This window comes from Colletotrichum siamense, assembly GCF_013390195.1.
Source record: "Colletotrichum siamense strain Cg363 chromosome Unknown KSG_Cg363_contig07, whole genome shotgun sequence".
Taxonomy (NCBI): domain Eukaryota; kingdom Fungi; phylum Ascomycota; class Sordariomycetes; order Glomerellales; family Glomerellaceae; genus Colletotrichum; species Colletotrichum siamense.
In genome coordinates this window covers 3,968,874-3,986,509 of record NW_023501020.1, presented here as the reverse complement: position 1 = coordinate 3,986,509, position 17,636 = coordinate 3,968,874, and the positions used below count along the sequence as shown (strand labels likewise).

General features: G+C 56.7%; 7 protein-coding genes across 7 annotated transcripts; 3 read left to right on the top strand and 4 right to left on the bottom strand.

Annotated features, from left to right (window-relative positions):
• Nucleotides 1–1,499: 1,499 nt before the first annotated feature.
• CGCS363_v011373 (uncharacterized protein) lies at nucleotides 1,500–2,352 on the bottom strand (the record flags this gene model as incomplete). Its single annotated transcript, XM_036643222.1, has 2 exons — nucleotides 1,500–1,996; nucleotides 2,163–2,352. 2 exons carry the CDS (start codon nucleotides 2,350–2,352, stop codon nucleotides 1,500–1,502), a joined length of 687 nt encoding a protein of 228 aa, XP_036491397.1.
• Nucleotides 2,353–4,600: 2,248 nt separating this feature from the next.
• VAOA-0 (Vanillyl-alcohol oxidase) lies at nucleotides 4,601–6,390 on the top strand (the record flags this gene model as incomplete). Its single annotated transcript, XM_036643221.1, has 3 exons — nucleotides 4,601–5,829; nucleotides 5,882–6,033; nucleotides 6,095–6,390. 3 exons carry the CDS (start codon nucleotides 4,601–4,603, stop codon nucleotides 6,388–6,390), a joined length of 1,677 nt encoding a protein of 558 aa, XP_036491396.1.
• Nucleotides 6,391–7,572: 1,182 nt separating this feature from the next.
• On the top strand, nucleotides 7,573–8,991 carry rds1-0 (Protein rds1; the record flags this gene model as incomplete). The annotated part of the gene is made up of 1 exon (XM_036643220.1): nucleotides 7,573–8,991. One exon carries the CDS (start codon nucleotides 7,573–7,575, stop codon nucleotides 8,989–8,991), a length of 1,419 nt encoding a protein of 472 aa, XP_036491399.1.
• Nucleotides 8,992–9,404: 413 nt separating this feature from the next.
• On the bottom strand, nucleotides 9,405–10,199 carry fkr-5 (FK506-binding protein 2; the record flags this gene model as incomplete). The annotated part of the gene is made up of 5 exons (XM_036643219.1): nucleotides 9,405–9,613; nucleotides 9,673–9,746; nucleotides 9,801–9,842; nucleotides 9,904–9,961; nucleotides 10,019–10,199. The coding sequence occupies 5 exons, from the start codon at nucleotides 10,197–10,199 to the stop codon at nucleotides 9,405–9,407; spliced, it is 564 nt and encodes a 187-aa protein (XP_036491398.1).
• Nucleotides 10,200–13,488: 3,289 nt separating this feature from the next.
• Nucleotides 13,489–13,764, top strand: CGCS363_v011369 (uncharacterized protein; the record flags this gene model as incomplete). Its single annotated transcript, XM_036643218.1, has 1 exon — nucleotides 13,489–13,764. One exon carries the CDS (start codon nucleotides 13,489–13,491, stop codon nucleotides 13,762–13,764), a length of 276 nt encoding a protein of 91 aa, XP_036492030.1.
• Nucleotides 13,765–15,241: 1,477 nt separating this feature from the next.
• Mkl2 (MKL/myocardin-like protein 2) lies at nucleotides 15,242–15,879 on the bottom strand (the record flags this gene model as incomplete). The annotated part of the gene is made up of 2 exons (XM_036643217.1): nucleotides 15,242–15,465; nucleotides 15,744–15,879. 2 exons carry the CDS (start codon nucleotides 15,877–15,879, stop codon nucleotides 15,242–15,244), a joined length of 360 nt encoding a protein of 119 aa, XP_036492031.1.
• A 1,215-nt stretch (nucleotides 15,880–17,094) lies between these two features.
• On the bottom strand, nucleotides 17,095–17,526 carry CGCS363_v011367 (uncharacterized protein; the record flags this gene model as incomplete). Its single annotated transcript, XM_036643216.1, has 2 exons — nucleotides 17,095–17,161; nucleotides 17,219–17,526. 2 exons carry the CDS (start codon nucleotides 17,524–17,526, stop codon nucleotides 17,095–17,097), a joined length of 375 nt encoding a protein of 124 aa, XP_036492024.1.
• Nucleotides 17,527–17,636: the final 110 nt, after the last annotated feature.

Below are 17,636 nucleotides of genomic sequence, written 5' to 3'. Positions count from 1 at the left end.
CCAACGAACCACATCCTGCAAGAAACCCCGAACAGCCGTTCATGCGCATGGGACGTCTTCACCCTCGTGCGTTCTGAAACGTGATATCTCCTGCGTCCCAGTCGTTCTGCTGGGCCACAGGGCCGCATTGTTCCCTCCCGGAGATATTTTCCACGTGGGTGAAAGCTTCGACCTAGTATCAATCAGGACACGAGAGCCGAGATAACCGTCAATCAGAGTGCGAGGACGACCGTTCTCCATCCGAGGAGGTAGCGATGTAGTAATGGCCCTTCGCCTTTTACCATCGCCATTGGGCCCCATACTCTGTGCGGCCCCCAATGGAAATTTGAACCCGCCAAGATTAAGATGCCAGGGGCCGAGAAGCGAGCGAGAAGAAGGCTGCCACAGATCTCCTTTTCCTCATCATTTTCTTCTGCACCGTTTCCACTTTCTTCAGCGCAGCATGCCAGTCAGTGGACCGACCGTAGACGACGCGCATCATGAAATGCGGGGATGTCGCGCGCTAATGACATGGGAACTTCGACGCTTCATCTCTTTTCTCGCCCTTCCTCGTCCATTCATCTGTCAACTGAGCAACATCGTCCGAAGAAAGGATAGAGCGGCTCGTACCCGAGGTCTAGCGACATAAGGTGGCGGTAGAAAGAGGGGCGTCGAAGAGAGCTGTCCCTCTTCCGACACTAGGCACCGGGCGTGGCGTCAGTCGCTTGAGCATCCGGCACTATTCCCACTTCGTCCCCGTCGTCCGTGGCTTGTCTCGATCTGCACTGCAGTGACGGTGATTCGGTGAAGAAACCCCTCCAGAACCACGGTTCCAAACGCAAAGATCCGCGTTCTGCAGCAACTCGAGTTCCGCGTTCGGAAAGTCAATCGGCATATAAGAAAAAGGTTGCAGCTTGTCACAAACCGACCAAAGCACACTGGACGAACTATTGCGAGTCTCGTGACCGTATCCGTATGCCCCTGCGACGGCGTCTAGTGCGTGTGTGGGGAGAGTCTGGAACTCCCGAGCTATGAGCAGACCTCTGGTACTATGGCCAGTCATCATCTTGCTCTCGTCTGTGTTGTGTAAGCGAGCTGAGAACCGGCGCACTCTCTCCGGCAGGGGATCCTAGGGCGCGGACGTCGATAGCTTCACAGCTATGCTTCATCTCCGTGCTGACAGCTTTCTAGTGCGGTCACGAGGAATCACAGACGCGAGAGGAACGCGAGACGGTGTTGGTATGATGGTATTTTCTTTTCGCAATTCCGCAGTTCGCCACTTCGCCCGACTAGAAGCTGAATAGAATGTTCGACCCAGAAAAAGCACACGTTTGACCCCGCCGAGAACCGAAACTAGCATCAAAACTACTGACATGAAAGGTGCGGGATGCTAACGGAAAACGGGCAACAGAACCAAACCAAGCGCAGCCCTCTCAACACATGAACGCCCTGCTCATCAAAATATCCCCTTCTAAAACCCGCTGAACCACATCATGCACCCGGGACATGCGCACAAGTCTCTATAATCCTCCAAATCCTTTGACGGGAAATGTAAAGTTGACGTGGTGACTCTCGGTTTTCATACCGCCCGTGTATGCCGCCTTGTTCGCCCTCCGGCTTGCCTCGACCCCCGTCCACCCGATGACCGCGACGAAGGTCCTGCCGCCGTTGCCGCCACCGATGCTCGCACTCCCGCTTGCCATGCCGCTGCTGCTGCTGCTTGGACCTCCTCCGGAACTGTTCCTACACAGCGAGAACCCGCTCGCTACGCCGTTGCACCCGGGCATCGCCTTCGCTCTCTCGACGATCTTGCGCATCCTCTCTTCCGGCTCTCGGCAGCCCTCGAAGCTCAGCGTCTCGACGATGGGCGAGTTGATGACGGCCTGCGGCGCGAAGGGCTTGAACTGCAGGAGGTAGCTCGTGGGTTGTCCGCTCAGCACGGGCGCCAGCTTGGCCATGGCATCGGCATAGTCCCTCGTCCTCTTCCAGGCCTCGCTTGCCTCAGCGTTGATCCAACCTAATCGCGGAAGCACAGTCACATTAGCTCGGCGTCTTTCCGGTCTCTCTCTTGCCTACTACGGCAACTTTCCCCGGTCGTTGATCGGCAGGGCTCGCGCGCAACGGTTTTTGTATCCCTCCCCGCCCCGTCCTCCTCCCCGGGCATAAGGAGGTTGTTCACGTACCAGCGAGGAGCTCCAGCTTCTGCGGATCTTCGCTCCATGGGCCCCATCGAGTGCGGAGATATCCGGGCTGGTTCTGGAGGACTTGAAGCATGGACTTCAACTGCTCTTTCCAGTCATCAATGCCACCCTTGACGGGAATGATTACACGCTCGGTGACGGCGTTGGCAAGCTGGGCGGCAGCGGGATCCATCACTACAAAGCTGCGTCGTGCGTGTGTATGTGCTTGACTTTGCTTTTCGACGGCAGGACCTTTTCTCGTCACAGTCTTTCTCCTTTTTTTTGCAATGAAGCTAAATGAGGCAATGGGCAGATGACTTGAAGTTGATTTATAGTTGCTGCTAAGCTCAGACAGAGACAGCTAGCTGGAGACGTCCGGATCCTTTTCTGAGGTAGTGTATGTGGTAATCACGCATCCCCCTCTAGAGCTGATGTGGACACAACCCTAATCTTAAATACCTACAGCTCAACGAGAGCGAACAAGACGCGACTGGATCAAGGGATTGGTTCCAACGCAGAAGTTTAGTCTCAGTCCAAGGTGTGTGTGTGATGGGTGTGATGGGTGTATGGCGTGTGGCTGTCTGAAGGGAAGGGGATCTTGGCTGATGACGTTCTCCCGCTCAGCAGAAACGGTATTCAGGTTCGCCCGACAATCTGGCACCGCACTTCGGGATGTGGCTCACGAGCGCAAGGCCGTCGGCGTGTCATATCCCGCCCTCCCTTTGTGCCCAACGCAGTTCGCAATCGTGGGAACCCCCGATCAAAGCTTCATGGGGGGTTCGCCAATGTCCGGCTCTGCCTGCTGCCACCGGGGGGGAAATAAGCTCAACGCTCGCACTTCGCAACATTTCGCAATCGCAACGATACCCGGTGACCGAGGGTCGTGTGTGGTATTGGTATTGGTATTGGGATTGGGCTCCTATAGTGTCCCAAGCTCCCTTTCGTTCTGCTGGGCCGAACAGCCGACGAACCCCAAAGCAGGAAACGTTCTAGAAACACCGCGCAGTCCGCTCCGCGCCGACAGAGGATGGCCGATGCGAGAATTCTCCAACCGCTCCTCCGGAACTGGCCGCACCCCGGTTCAGTCCGCCCGCCCGCCTGTCTTAGGGCTGCGGCTTTACAACGTCAAGCACGCCATTGGGTGTGTGGCAGGTTTGAAAGAGAACGCAAGCAACCCAAAATCGAGATGGGACGAGTGCAAGAGAAAACGAGAAAAATAAGCGTAATGTGTCGGTGTCGCTGTCGGTGTGTGAGAGAGAGACACAGAGATGGCGAAGAGGGTGTGCAACCGTAATGATCTGCCGCCCGTCCATCTCGGACAACGCCGGCCGAACGAGCCGACGGGCTGGTTTACCCCACGGACATGGTGGACGGGACCAACTCAACTTGTTTCGTTTCATTAGCGTCTCCCGCTGCGACGGTAAGACGCCGTCTGTCAAGACTGCATCTTGCAGCATGCAGCATCTCACAGCGGGAACGGCTGTCTGTGTGTCCAAGGTTCCCGTCAAATAACGTTTCATGTCAAGTTTCTGTCCCGTCGACTCAAGGTCCGCAGCTTCCGCCACTCGTTTCTCCTGCAAGGCCGGCCATCGTCAGAAGGCCCAGCGGACAAGAGACTACTTTTTTGTTTTTGCTCTCACTCGCATACTATGCCTCTTCAGTCCGCAACCCAAAACTGCTCCACGACACCCGTCACGTCAGGTGGAACAGAGTTTCCTGACACGCGGGTGTCTTCGTACCTTATCGAACTCAGCCCAGCGGCGACAGAAAACCATAACCATGGGCAGCTTGCGCCACGGACGGAAGTTACCACTTACATGGAGTCGGCATCCTGGCCACGCCGGACATCTCTCAAGCCACATGTCGGAAGCATCTGTCAGTCTCGAAACGAGTAAGCGTCTGCTTGGTATTGTTCGTATTAGGCAGCTGTCGACGTCGAACAGGTGGTCGGTCCATTGACCTGAAGCGACCTCTGCAAGCCACCCCTTAATAAGTAGAAAGAGCCGCATATCTCATTATCGACTTCGGACGGACTCGACTCTGTCGGCACAGAGCCTCGGTCTCTCGTAGTTCCCCGGGTAGCATGGCTTGGTTGACTCTTGCCGACTGTCCCCGTATCTGTATACGCTCTGCCCGAAGATGATCTTTGCGGATCTAAAACGGGCAAGGAAAACTGCCCCACGACGTCGCCTCCGTACCATGAATTGCTTGATCGTGGTCCGGTCCGCGAGGTTGACTTGTCTCGAGGATCCACCGTCATGCTGAAGTTGCATAGTGATTGATGCGAGACCGACGGTCGAGATTGGTATTAAAAGATTCAATATCCCAATTGACAATGGAATATGAAGGAGCATCAGAACCACCTGCATCTTGATATTCTGCTGGACACACCACATCCAGAGAACCCCTTTTCCACACAGCCAGCCATCCGATCATCCACAATGGCACCAATCCCAGAACCTATAACTCTCCCTCCAAACTTCACACCCGAAAAGTTCCAAGAGTTTATTGTCCGCGCCCAAGAGATCTGCGGCACCGAAAATGTCCGCGTGATCCCCAAAGACAAACCCCTCGAGGGCGACTCGTACCTGAACCAGCCCAAGTCACACGACCACTTCCCCCTCTACGAAAAGACAAAATTCGTCGCCTCGGCCGTCGTCACCCCGCGCCATGTCCCGGACGTCCAGGCCCTCGTCGGCCTGTGCAACGACCTCGTCATGCCCGTCTGGCCCATCTCCCTCGGGCGCAACTTCGGCTACGGCGGCGCCTCCCCCCGCGTCCCGGGCTCCGTGGTCATGGACCTGGGCCACCACATGAACCGCATCCTCGAGGTCAACGTGGAGGGCGCCTATGTCCTGCTGGAGCCTGGTGTTAGCTTTAGGGATCTGCATGAGTACCTGGAGAAGCACAACCTGCGCGAGCACCTGTGGCTCTCTGTGCCTGTCGGCCAGGGCTCCGTGCTCGGCAATGCTGTCGAGAGAGGCGTCGGCGCAACGCCGTATGGCGATCATTGGGGTATGCACTGCGGCATGGAGGTCGTGCTGCCGAATGGGAAGCTGGTGCGCACGGGGATGGGCGGCGTGCCGAACCCCAATGCCGACAAGAATCTCCGCCCCGACGAGCAGCCTGGCTGCGAGACGTGGCAGCTCTTCAACACCGGCTACGGCCCGTACAACGATGGCCTCTTCTCCCAGAGCAACCTCGGCATCGTAACCAAGATCGGGATGTGGCTGATGCCCAACCCCGGCGGGTACCAGCCCTACGAGATCACCTTTGAGAACGACTCGGACTTGCCCAAGGTGGTCGACATAATCCGGCCGCTCCGTCTTCAGATGGTTCTCCAGAATGTCCCGTTTCTCCGGCACACTCTGTTGAATGCCGCGCACTGCGGGCCCAAGACGAAATACACTGACAAGGAGGGCCCGCTTTCCGAAGACGAAGTCAATGCCATTGCGAAAAAGCTCGACTTCGGACGGTGGCAGCTTATTGGTGCTGTCTACGGGCCCAAGCCCGTCCGCGACGTCCTGCTGGGCGTCATCAAGCACGAGTTCCTCGCCATACCGGGTTCGCGGTTCTTCCTCCCGGAGGACCGCGCCAGGGAGAGCCCGCTGCGTGCCCGTGAGTTGTTGATGCAGGGTATTCCGACCGTGGAGGAGTTGAGATGTCTGAAGTAAGTTGCCTGTCGTCGCATCACTGGAGACATGAGCTAAACAAAGCTATAGCTGGCTTCCCAACGGCGGTCAGCTCCTGTGGGCCCCCATCTCCAAGGTCTCGGGCGAAGACGCCAAGAAGCAGCACGATGTAGCCAAGAATCTCATCACAAAGTATGGGTTCGACTACCTCGGTGCATTCGCAGTCGGCATGCGAGAACTTCGTAAGTCATGAAACTTGAGTGTGAATCTCGACCGAGAAACATTGTGCTAATGGTAACCAAGACCACGTTATCGGCATCCCGTACCGTCTCGACGTCCCAGACGACGTGACGCGCATCCGCAAGCTGGCCCACGAGCTGATCAAGGAGACCACAGCACACGGCTGGGGCCAGTTCCGCGCGCATACTGCCCTCATGGACCCCGTCGCTGACGCCTTTAACTGGAACGACAACGCGCAGATGCAGCTCAACGAGGCGATCAAGAACGCGCTCGACCCCAACGGAATCATCGCACCTGGAAAGAACGGAGTGTGGCCTGCGAGCTACGACAAGAAGAAGTGGGTGCTGGACGGTAACTAACCGTCGGCCCGGTGGAGGACCGATCTGGTATTGGGGTGCGGCGGCGACTCGTGCCGAGATGACGTGGACTTGATGCTCCAAACAAAATGCGGAAGTAGAGCTAGAGGGGTGAGGAGGGCGTGGCCGAACCTCGGAACGGTGCCGGAGATGGGGGCGGTAGTTGAGAGGCTAGAGTAATAGACTCCGCGCGGCTAGATCTTGCATCGAAGGCTAGAGAGCCTTAGACCGTCGCCGGAGTTGGTTAGATGAGATTGATTCAAATTGAGATACGTGCTAATGAATCTCGGTCATGTTATGTACCCCATGTTTCTTGCGTGATGAGGTCTTTGATCGGGATTTGCTGTGCTTGTCCGTAGAGGTCGCTTAGGTTGGCACAAAGAATGGAAAATGTGACAATCCGAACTTCCTCCGGACCTAAACATCCGGAGACCGATCAAGGACGAAACGCAGAATAATGTCGTTTCCCACGTTCTACATCATCGCGCAGTCGTTGTTCCATAAGTTCATCTAACTGACCGTCCTTCCCGACGCCCTTCCACATTCCGAAGCAAGGGGCCATTCCATCTAAGCTTCGAAAAAGAGCCTCACCCGTCCGATGTAAGCGTCATCAACACCGGGGCCGACCAGTCACGGCCCGGCGGAGCAGATCCACCAGCGCCCCCCTGGACCGGTTAGCCCCACACCGGACCTGACTCCGTGAGGTACTACTGACGTCTTTCCGTTGGTGAGGCTGTGGGAATAATTGCGGTTCTACACTGGAACATCGGAAATTCGATGGTTTCTTATTTCCCCTTCGTATGCCGAGGAAACGAACGCCTGAGCTTGTTTGTAAGCTGGTCCGTTAGGCTCAATCTGGCGGATGACGGCACAATTACACCCAAAGACTCTGTAGCGCGTGAGTAAGACGTTGCAATTCTCCCCGTAATTCTTCCTTTTGAGATGAGAAATTCTCCGATGAGCCGTTCATCCCGAGTCTATGAACTCATCCCCAGCGGCTAATGCCAGGTCGCTGGGGAAATGGCGAGCCGAGATCGGGAGGTGATTCTGTGATGTTGTAATGGAGTCGTAGTCCCGACGCTTTGCGTAGCTGTGCAATCCAGATTTGTCTTATATAAGAAGCAAGACCTGTTCATCTATTCACAGAAAGCCGTATTCTTCAGCACATCTTCAACACCCAACAAGATGACTAGGATAATGGCGCCCCGAGGCATCCTCCAACATGCTGGGCTTCTCGCCTTAGCGACGACGATCCGAGCGGTCCCGTTCGTCTCTGAGCCTCAGACAACAGTCACTTCCGAGCCAACAATCACCGCCTCCCAAGTTCCCGTCCAGAATGTGACCTCCCATGGCCCCTACACAGGACCATCGCCAACCACGACGGGCGCCATCTCAACCAGCATTCTCGCCTCAGAGGTGCCGCAGCTTCCTCCCCCAGACGATGCCTACGACTACCCAGCAGACGGCGCTCTCCACGGCGACCAGCCCGCACCGTACACTCCTGCTGGCGGTCTCGGCACCAACGGCTCTGCGCCAGTATACCGCGTCCAAAGCGACTTCGACTACCAATCTCTCGCTCTGGCTCTGTACCAGGAGTACATCGAGCTCGATCTTTTCCATTGGGGCTTGGCCACATACCCCGTTGAAGATTTTGAGGAGCTCGGCCTGAACGCCGAAGACCGGTACCTGCTGCAGTTCATGGCGGAGCAAGAAATCGGCCACGCGACCGTCATCACGAACATGCTCGGCGCCGAAGCCCCGCAGCAGTGCACGTACAACTACCCCGTCTCGAACCTTCGCGAGTACATCGACTTCAACCAGAAGCTCACGCGCTGGGGCGAGGCCGGCGTCTACGGCTTCCTGCCGCACCTGAACTCGGGCCCCGCCGCGCAGCTGCTGTTGCAAAGCATCACGACCGAGGCGCGCCAGCAGATGATCTTCCGGCAGTTTGAGGGCCTGTTCCCGATGCCCGAGTGGCACACTGTCGGCATTCCGCAGAGCTGGGCCTGGACGCTGCTGGCGCCGTACATCTCCAGCTGCCCGTGGAACCAGACGCGGCTGATTTGGCAGAATTTCCCCGCGCTGCACATTCTCAACCAGCCGAACCCGTACCGCATCAATGGCTCGAGTGCGTGGAACGAGACGACCGGCGGGTGGGCTAACACGGCGGCGACGGGCAACATCACCGACGCAGAGTCTTGTGTGAACGCTACGGATCCCGGCGAGGACTGCAACCCGGCCATCTCGCAGAACCGCACCATGCCGCTGTCGTATGCTGGCCGGCAGGTGTTTTTGCAGTGGGATGCCCCGGGCCAGCCGGTCGGCCCGAACAACAGCTACATCACCTCGACGAACGTGAAGGAACCCAAGTTCGCCGCGTGGGTTTCGCAGCTGAATGTCACGTACTCTGCCCTGCAGAACGTCAGTCTGGAGGACCGCACTGCGTACACTATCCAGCCGAACGTGTCGACGTGGGAGTTTGACCCAGCGATCAACTCGACCATGTTCTTGGCGCTGACTGACACCGACTTGTATGTCACGCCTTACAACCTGACCATGATCAACCCGCATGTTGCCGCCCTGGCCGTGTACCAGGCTGGTTAAGGATTGACGAACGAGGCAATGTCGGAGCCTAGCCGTTGGACCAGGCTCGGAGTCATAAACGTGGGCAGCTTCGGCGCAGGGAGCGAGGTTTCAATTTGTTCTGTACAAAGTCCGTTAGCAATCAATCTTAATGACATCACGATGTAATTACAAAAAACAACAAAGCGACTGCGAAATAGTTGGGTGCGCCGGATGTAGCAAGGCGAACCTTCGCGAGAATTGATTGGCATTATTGCTCGCCTAGAATCATAATAACTTCGTTGCACGTCAAATATTTCTCATGTCAACCCGTATTCGCCGGTCATGCTATGATGCAGACCCGTGTTTCTTGTGGGAGAGGCAGTACGCCTTAAGCGGACCTTTCCTTTTTTTCTAGCCAACGCATGTCTAACGCCCTGTATTGATGCGCCCGTTTAGAGCTCGTTGTGCTCCTGGCCGTCAGCGTCGGAGTCGGCGACAATAGTCTTAACGACATCGGCAGCCTCAGCAACCTTGCTGGCGACCTTTTGAGCAACACCCTCCTTGGCAGCCTCAGCGGCCTCGCTGGCCTTCTCGGTGGCCTTGATGATGATCTTCTCAGGCTTGGGGACACCGTCGATGCCAATGAGCTCGGTCTCGAAGACTGCGAAAGATAACGGTTAGCTAGGACCGTTCAACGATTTGCTATTTGGTTGTACATACCCAGGGTTGAGCCGGCGGGGATAGGGCCCATGCCGCGGTTGCCATAGCCCAGCTCAGGGGGGATGGTCAAAGTTCTGTAAGGCGTCAGGATCGGTTGGTCTCGAACATTTGGTTGCCGCCCATCTTACCTCTTCTCGCCAATGCACATGTCAAGAAGACCCTGGTCCCAGCTGCAATGTTGTCAGTCATGTTACTTCGCCCATTGCTCGTTGGCCGAGTGATTGAACTGACCCCTTAATGACCTGGCCGCTACCAAGCTTGAAGCTGAAAGGGGTTCCGCGGTCGTAGCCTTGAGAAACGAGACGTCAGCATCATTCGGCAACTGACAATCGGCGCAGCATCTTACTGGCATCGAACTTCTGTCCGTTGGACTGGAGAGTGCCGCGGTAGTGCATATTGACCTTGTCGCCATTCTTGGTCTTGCGCTCGCACTCGACGGCCTGGGTAACGTCGATCTGGAGCTCGGCGGCGGCGACGCTGACGGCGCTGGAGGCCAGGAGGCCGAGAGAGAGGAGAAGACCCTGCATTATGGCTGAATTGGGACGGTGAGGCGGTAGACTGTGCTGAAGAAAGTCGAGATGTTGTGATTGAGCGGTCAATTGGTCGAATTAGAGACGAACAGCTGGCGGGCAACAAGGAAGACAGCTGCAACGAGGGGCCACCGCCGGGCAGCTGTGGTGGGTTGAAGCCACGCCGCCTCTCCCTCATTGCTATTTTCCGATTGGCTCTTTCACAGGGATAATCCGGAGACACGGACCCGTTTTCGTTATCGATAAAGGGCACCTGCAGGTGACGAGGGTGGCTTATCGCCAGGGACTTGCCCCAGCTGAGCTCCAGCTGACAGCTGTGGACTCTGTGTGACGTCAAGCACCAGCAACAACCCCAAGCAACTCTCCCATCCACCATTTCTTTTCACGAGGATTATTGGTGATAGTTGTGGGGGTCTGTCAACCGCCCATGAGGCTATCGACCGCCTTGGACTCGCGATCGGCTTTCTTCCGAGTCATTTGACTCAACCCCAGTTCGCCCAGGAATCCATGAGCCGCAGCATGTCTTGCCTCGTGTGTCTGGACCGGTCGTCGATTTGGTTCCCGGTTTCTACCCTTTGGTGTTTTCTTTTTCCAAGCCACAGCTTGTGATCTCGACGTGGCTGCGATGGAGTCATCGGTGTCTGGGCTGTGCAGCGTGCCCAAATGTCATTTCGGCCGAGGCGGAACAACACGAGCTGTCGAGGCAGACAGGGACCACGCAGTCGCGTCTCATTAGCCCGACATCAACGCCAATCATAGCCCAAAGGATAGTCATCGCGACCATCACGGCCTGCGGTTGAGGTGCTGTTGAGGTGCTACCCACCTCCGGCGAGTCGGCACTGTCGCGTGCCTGTCAGACATGCCCGAGCACCAGTCGATTGCCAGCTTCACGGAGACTACTGCAGCAAGAGAAACCTATCAGGCGACCGGCTTCTCGTCGTAGAGGGTCGGCGCAAAAGGGTTCCTTGCCTATCCGTCCGGCATGTCGATATGATAGTGACAAACGATACAACAGCCACTTGGAGAAGGTTTACAGACATGCGCACTCTAGCACACCTGTGCTATACGCTTTTGAGGGTTTGCCGTTTCGAGCGTCATCGGCATTAGCTCCGTCGTCTCTTCTGCCAGAGCCCGTCTGGCCGTCTGCCGTCGACCTCCAGTCGCAGATCAAACCATGCAGCCCGCCCTACTTGCCCGTCTCCGTCTGCACGCCAGAGGCATGAACCACTCCACACGGCGAAAAGAGCACTCGCAGCAGACTGCTATCCGCGATCCGTTGCCCATTTCGTGCATTCACTGCATAACATGCTGCAGACAACCTGCGCTACTGGAGCGATCGCTGCCACATGCATACTCACCCGCTGGAGACCCGATCGAAAGGGCTGGATGGCGGCCAGTTGGGTCGCTGTCGCAGCCCGCATGACAGGGTTTCCCCCCAGCAATCTTCAAAACATCAGGCACGATCCGAACTCTCTGACCCGTTGGAGAGCCCGACTGGGCCGCTTCGAGAAAAAAACACAGACATTTTTGCTTGTCTCCGGCGGGCGGTCCCGTTTGAGTGGAAACTCTGAGATGAGAGGGCAGAAAAGCAAGATTGCACTGACGACCGAGGAACATCGACCATCAGGCCATGGGTTGGGAGGTTGGGCAGCGATGGCGTCGCTTCGCCGGGGTCTAAGCCAACCTACATCGACAGCAGAAGAAAGAAGAAAAATTTTCAACTTTGCGGAATGCCAGATTCGGCCTTTCACACACTAGAGAAGACGTTCTTCGGATTTCGAAGACACCGGACACGTACAACCCACGTCGGACCATTCGGGGCCTTTCCTCGAAGCTTTTGCTGCACGGCGCTTGGAGCAGCCAACCATGCCCATGCTCCCTCCAGCCCAGGCTATCTAATTATGCCGCAGCCTGATCTAGTCCAGACAGTGACAGACTTCAGACAGACGAGGAGGGCCTCCTGGACTGTCAGCTTTTTCCATTTTCACTGCAAAACAGCCCCCAAAGCTGAAGAAGACTGGGCGCCGAGCAGCCACAGGCTCAAGGCTGCATACACGCGCGTTGCTGCTTCGTAATGAAAGCAGGCTGGCACGCACTCCGGGTTTCTGGTACGATTTGCACTTGCTTCCCGTTGCGCGCATGACGAAGCAATATGAAAATATCAACGGCGCTTAGTTTGGGAGGCGTAAAATGCCAGTGTCATGAAGCAAAGGGTTCACCACGGACACAACAAAGTACACACACCTGGAGGCGGCAGTAACAGGCCGAAACAGAGCGGCAGTCCGTCAATCATCGCCCTGGCGAATGCGCCCTGCAGTTGTCGTCAGGCCCAATCATTCCGTGTTGTTCGCCACCGGGGCACTGCTCTCGCGCAGCAGAAGCTCTGTCATTCGCCGGGACGTTGGTCCGGGTCGAAGTTGACAAAGTTACTGAGGCATCGGCAGGACTTTTCCAGCAAGAGTTTCCTTTCCATGCTGGCGGGTCCACCATGCAACACCACCCTTTCTGCTGCACCTGCAACATCAAACAACAACGCTCTTCCCTGCTTCCTTGGTGATCCAGGACGTTAACAAACAGAGACTAACCACCTTTGCCCTCATCCTGCGCCCAACGGTCCCTGCATCCAGTGGCCTGGGATATGACAAAGCTGCCCAAGGACTTCCAGCAGCAAGGCGACAGACACCCTTCTTTCTCACGGTCAGCCCCAGGTTCCAAGGTTCATGGTCCGAGGTCCAAGGGGGCTCCATGATGCTACCCGCCCCCACTGCCTGTCCACCTTCGCCCGTCCGTCGCCCAGCGCCAGCGACCACCACATCCTGTCTCCTGGCCACTTTTCCACTTGGTGCTCAGCCGCGTACACGGCTGCAAGACTTTCCCCAGGGCTGTCTTTCTCCCGGCCTGGCCTGGCATGGTCCGGATGCATGGCATGGCCAGGCAAGCAACCCAGATGGGTCCTGTCTGCTGTACCCACGACCGGCTTGACCCTGGCTCCGGCAAGTGCTGATGGCTATGCCCCCGTACCAGTGTACTTGATAGAGGCATCCCATCCCATCCCACATCAAGTGTGTTTGCAAACAGTCCTCCTCTTCCAAGTATATATCTATCCTGCCCTCGACCTCTCTCCTCTTCCTGCTCTCGCCTCTCACCAAGCAAGCAACCAAACATCTGTCTACACAAAGCCATCTTCCTCAACCGAGTCTTCACCCTCTCTCATCTCGACCAAGTCACCGTTCTCGAGACCAACCTCAACACCACACCTTACAAACAAAACCTCACATCACACAAAATGTCTTCCAGACCAGTCATCATCCACCAGGCCGCTCCCTCCATCAGCAGCGCCTACACCGCGTCCTCGGGCTCTTACCCATCCTCCAACGGCTCTTACACCCCTCGCTCGCTCTCACCAGCCGACCCCGTCTACCACCGCGTCCACGGCGCCGAGAACCACATGTCTTCGAGCAAGGTCTCCTCCAAGAGAGTCACGGTAGTCAACCGCAACCAGTCTGGCTATGAGCACGGCGCCCCGTCACCAAACTACGGCGGCACCTTCCGTCGATCCTGAGCCATCGACATCGATACCACATCACAGTTCATCATCATCATCTTTTTGTTTTGCATACATTGGCGTTAAGGGAGTAGGGCATCAGGGGGCATCGACGGCAGCGACAACATTTGTACGGCATACTTGTATCATTTATGGGATATCGGAGAAATATTTGGAGATTTTTCACAGGCAAGGATGATAATGCGAGTTGCACGCGGAGGGACCCAAGACGACGGGGCCATAGGGCATGAGGGAGGCACGGGATTGATTACTTGCAGATTGTTGTACCATCATAGCATAGCAGTGTGTATATGTGCCTGTTTAGATTAGATTGGGGTTCGCGGGCGATGCATTGGCAGCCAACAGCGTCTTCTTCAACAACACCTGGTTTCAAACAAATCATTGTTTTTTCCCCATTGCCCAGAGACCTCTCCTTCCCCTTTCGGCGTCCCATAATTATGTTTTGCAGTTACTATTTTCGAAAGTGAATGCCTGTCCGTCGTGAATGACTTGCTTCGTTCTTTTCCTCGTCCCGTGCCTGTTTGACGTGCAGAATCCGGCTGCTGCAAAACATGTCCTCCCCCCGTGCCGCCGTGGACCCTTGGGGTCTCAGTGGTCCCCCTTCCTTGTTTTCCCTGAGGGAGGCCCCGAGTAAATGCCCCGAGGAGCTGGGTACGTAGGTACGGGCGCTGCAACGCTGGGCGGTCGGGTGGCCGGTGATTCGCTACGGCGGTTGGGTGCCCTGCATTACCGCAGTATGGTACTTTCATGCAAGGGCAGCTGGCAGCTATGAGTGCTGGAGTGGCTTTGAGAGAGGAGAGAGACACCACCACGCCAGGCCTGGGCCCGCTGACATTGCAGGTAGGGAACAACAGCTCCGAAGTGCAGCAGATAATTGGGATAGAGGGACTGGCTCTGGAATTCGGAGCAAGGCGATGAGGTCATGCGAATCCGACAGGGGCCTGTTCACATGTAAACGACCCTCGACCGGACGGGAGTGTTCCAAGAATAGACGGATGGGGATGGGTACGACGGGATGGATGGGATGGGGACCCTGAAATGTCATCGCATCTTGATTGTGTGCATCATGGTAGCATTTACGATAGGGCTGATGGAGACGATGGCGCGAGTATGTTTGTTCGTGATTATTGTTTTTTGTGATATTTTGGGAAACAAGTAGATCAGCTAGCTAAAGATACCCATCTGCAAGGAAAAAGACGTCCCGCATTGCCTGGTTCCAGCGTCAATTCGACCTGTTTTTGGGTGTGATTCGGTTTGGATGTTTATTCATATCTCATCAAGGAAAACAAGGGACCCGTCCGCCTCCACATGTAAACTGCAAAGTGCGATTGATCCTACATCGTATTGCAAGTCATCCGCAGCGGCTCGTTGACGTCGCATCGCAATCGCAAGAGTGCCGGGTTCACTTCCCCACAATCAATCCCGTCCGCCCCAATTGATGGGGAGCCATGATGAGGCTGTGAACGGCACGTCTTTAAGCACCGCCCTCACGCTTGGCGTACTCGTCCTCGATGGCCTCGGCGTACTTGTCTTCAGCGGTGCGCGGGTCCTCCTTGAGCACGCCCTCTTTGACGAGCTCCTGGGGATCGGGACGGTGGGAGAGCTTGTCGTTGAGGGAGTCTGCGCGCATGTGCATCTCGAGCTCCTTCTGGTGGGCGATCAAAGACGGCGCGGCGTTGGATGCGGGAAGGATGTTCTCTGCGAGGCGGGTTGTGGTCAGTCTCGCTGTGGTCACGATGCTCAAGGGTTTGCTAGTTGGGGATATCATGGGGTGATGTTCATAATGCGCCGGCGGGTGGATGCTCTGGGTTTAGTGGTTGGGATCGGCGGGTGAGGCGGGCAGACGGGTGGTGGGGTTTGGAGGGAAGAGTGGTTGCAGGGGTCCGGTGGTAGTTCGAAAAAGGGGAAAACAGGGAAGTGAGGCCGTGAGGCAAAGAAGGCGAATTGCGAGGGATTGGGTGACGGGCGAGACTCACTCTCGACGAGTTCCGCCCGGTCGGGACGGTGTTGGAGGTGTGCCTCAAGGGAGTTCTTGCGGTCGCCGCGAGAGGGCGAGATGGGGGTCTCGTCGACGGCGGGTTGCTGCGTGTTGTTGGTGCTGTCGTCGGCCATGGTGGATTGGTGCTTTGCCGGGGTAGTTTGATGGTTCTTGGTTGTTTGGACCTTTGGTTCTGGGTTCGTATCTGCGGTCGAACGGGGCGAACTGTCTCTGGGTCGAGGGATGTCTCGCCTTGTTTTTCAGTGGTATTGAGATGTGCAGAAGCTTCTTCCGCCTTGCTTTCGTGGACTGGACAAGCTGTACGATTCAGGATATCCGGTTGGTTGCAAGTGCAAGTCTGGTTCGCGATGGGTATGGGTTGTAGTGTCGGTGTTGTTGATGTAGGCGGGAGGAAAGAGGGGCTGAATGGGAGGTGGTGGTGTTTTGTACTCGTTCGGACGTCAGCCACCTCGCTTCAGTCTGGAAAGCAACAATCAAGCCAGCAAGTAAAGCAGGCAGGTTGGTATGGCAATGGGCGCTTGCTGGCTCAGGCACAAGGCACATGGGACGGAGAGCTTCGATAGGTAGAAGCCAGTCCAGCAGGTCGAGAATGTGGTCTGTCACTCACTTCGCTGGGGGTCGGGAGACGCTTTCGCGCAGAGAAGGGAAGCTGTTTGGCCGCAGCTGCTGCATGAGACCTGGTTTTACCCCGCCCGTGACCCTTGAGCCTGGGGAAAGCGCACCCGTGCAAGCAGTGACTGCCCCTCCCCATTGCATCACCACACGGCAAGCAGTGCCTGCCTCTAGTGCTTGCCCTGCCCAGTCCCTGCCCGAAGCTGCACTTTGTGCCTGAGGATCCTCAGCTCCATGATTGGGGGAAGCTGTCATGGCAAGCTCCCATTTGCTGAACTTTCTCCATGGGATGTGTTTGTTTGCCATTTGCATCTGATGTTGCAGCTCCATCACCTCGGAGACGTCGGCTGCTTTGATACCGTCTGGTAAATGCCTTTATCGATTTAAACGACCGTTGATGCCGCTGCATGGAAAGCTCAGAAACATCCAATGCGACAGCTGCCAAAGCTCTCGGCCCGCGCGCCCCCTGATGACTCTGACGACGGATGACGTCTGGCGCACGGGAGACCCCCAAAGCCACACACGCCTGAGGAACCACGGAACCTAGCTCGCCCACGCCAATCTCGTTCCTCCACCCGTCATGCCACCAAGTTTGCCTCAACCCAGCTGCAGGACCCTGGGAGAAACCACAGACGCGCAGCCTCGGTGATGGGATCATGAGGACCGAATTGCCCCTTCACTTTGCGCTGCGCTACCCATCCCCTGGCTGCCTCGTCTCATGACCGCACCAGTCCAATGCCGATGGCCGTCACGACAACCACCCCGGCCGCGATGGTTCCGCCTCTGCGAGTGTCATCATGTCAGCGAGCCCGGTCTCATTTCGCTAGCCAAGCTACTCACAACTTCGGCCCTTTTGCTTGCCAAATGGCCACGGCGTCCCAGACGCAGAGGATCGTTCCGGCGAGGATCACCGTTCCCATCTCCGGGCCCTTGCCCTGCCGCGCGAGTGCGAACAGCGCTGCTGCGATTGCCAGGTCCCGTACTCCGAGGAGCGGCACCAGTCGCCCTACCGCATCCGACGGCGGGAGCCCGAAGAACTCATACCCCGCCCGGTACGGAAGGAGGACGTCCAACGCCCCGAGGACCGTGTAGCTTGCTGCGACAGACAGGCCAAGAGTCCGCCACGTCGATGCTTGGAGGGAGGCCATGGTGAATGATGCTTCAACTGTGTTTTGCTTTACTTTTGTGATGCTGTGATCCAGGGAAACCTGGTTGCTTACGGCTAATCTGACGGACAAGCTCCTGCTGACTTTCCATC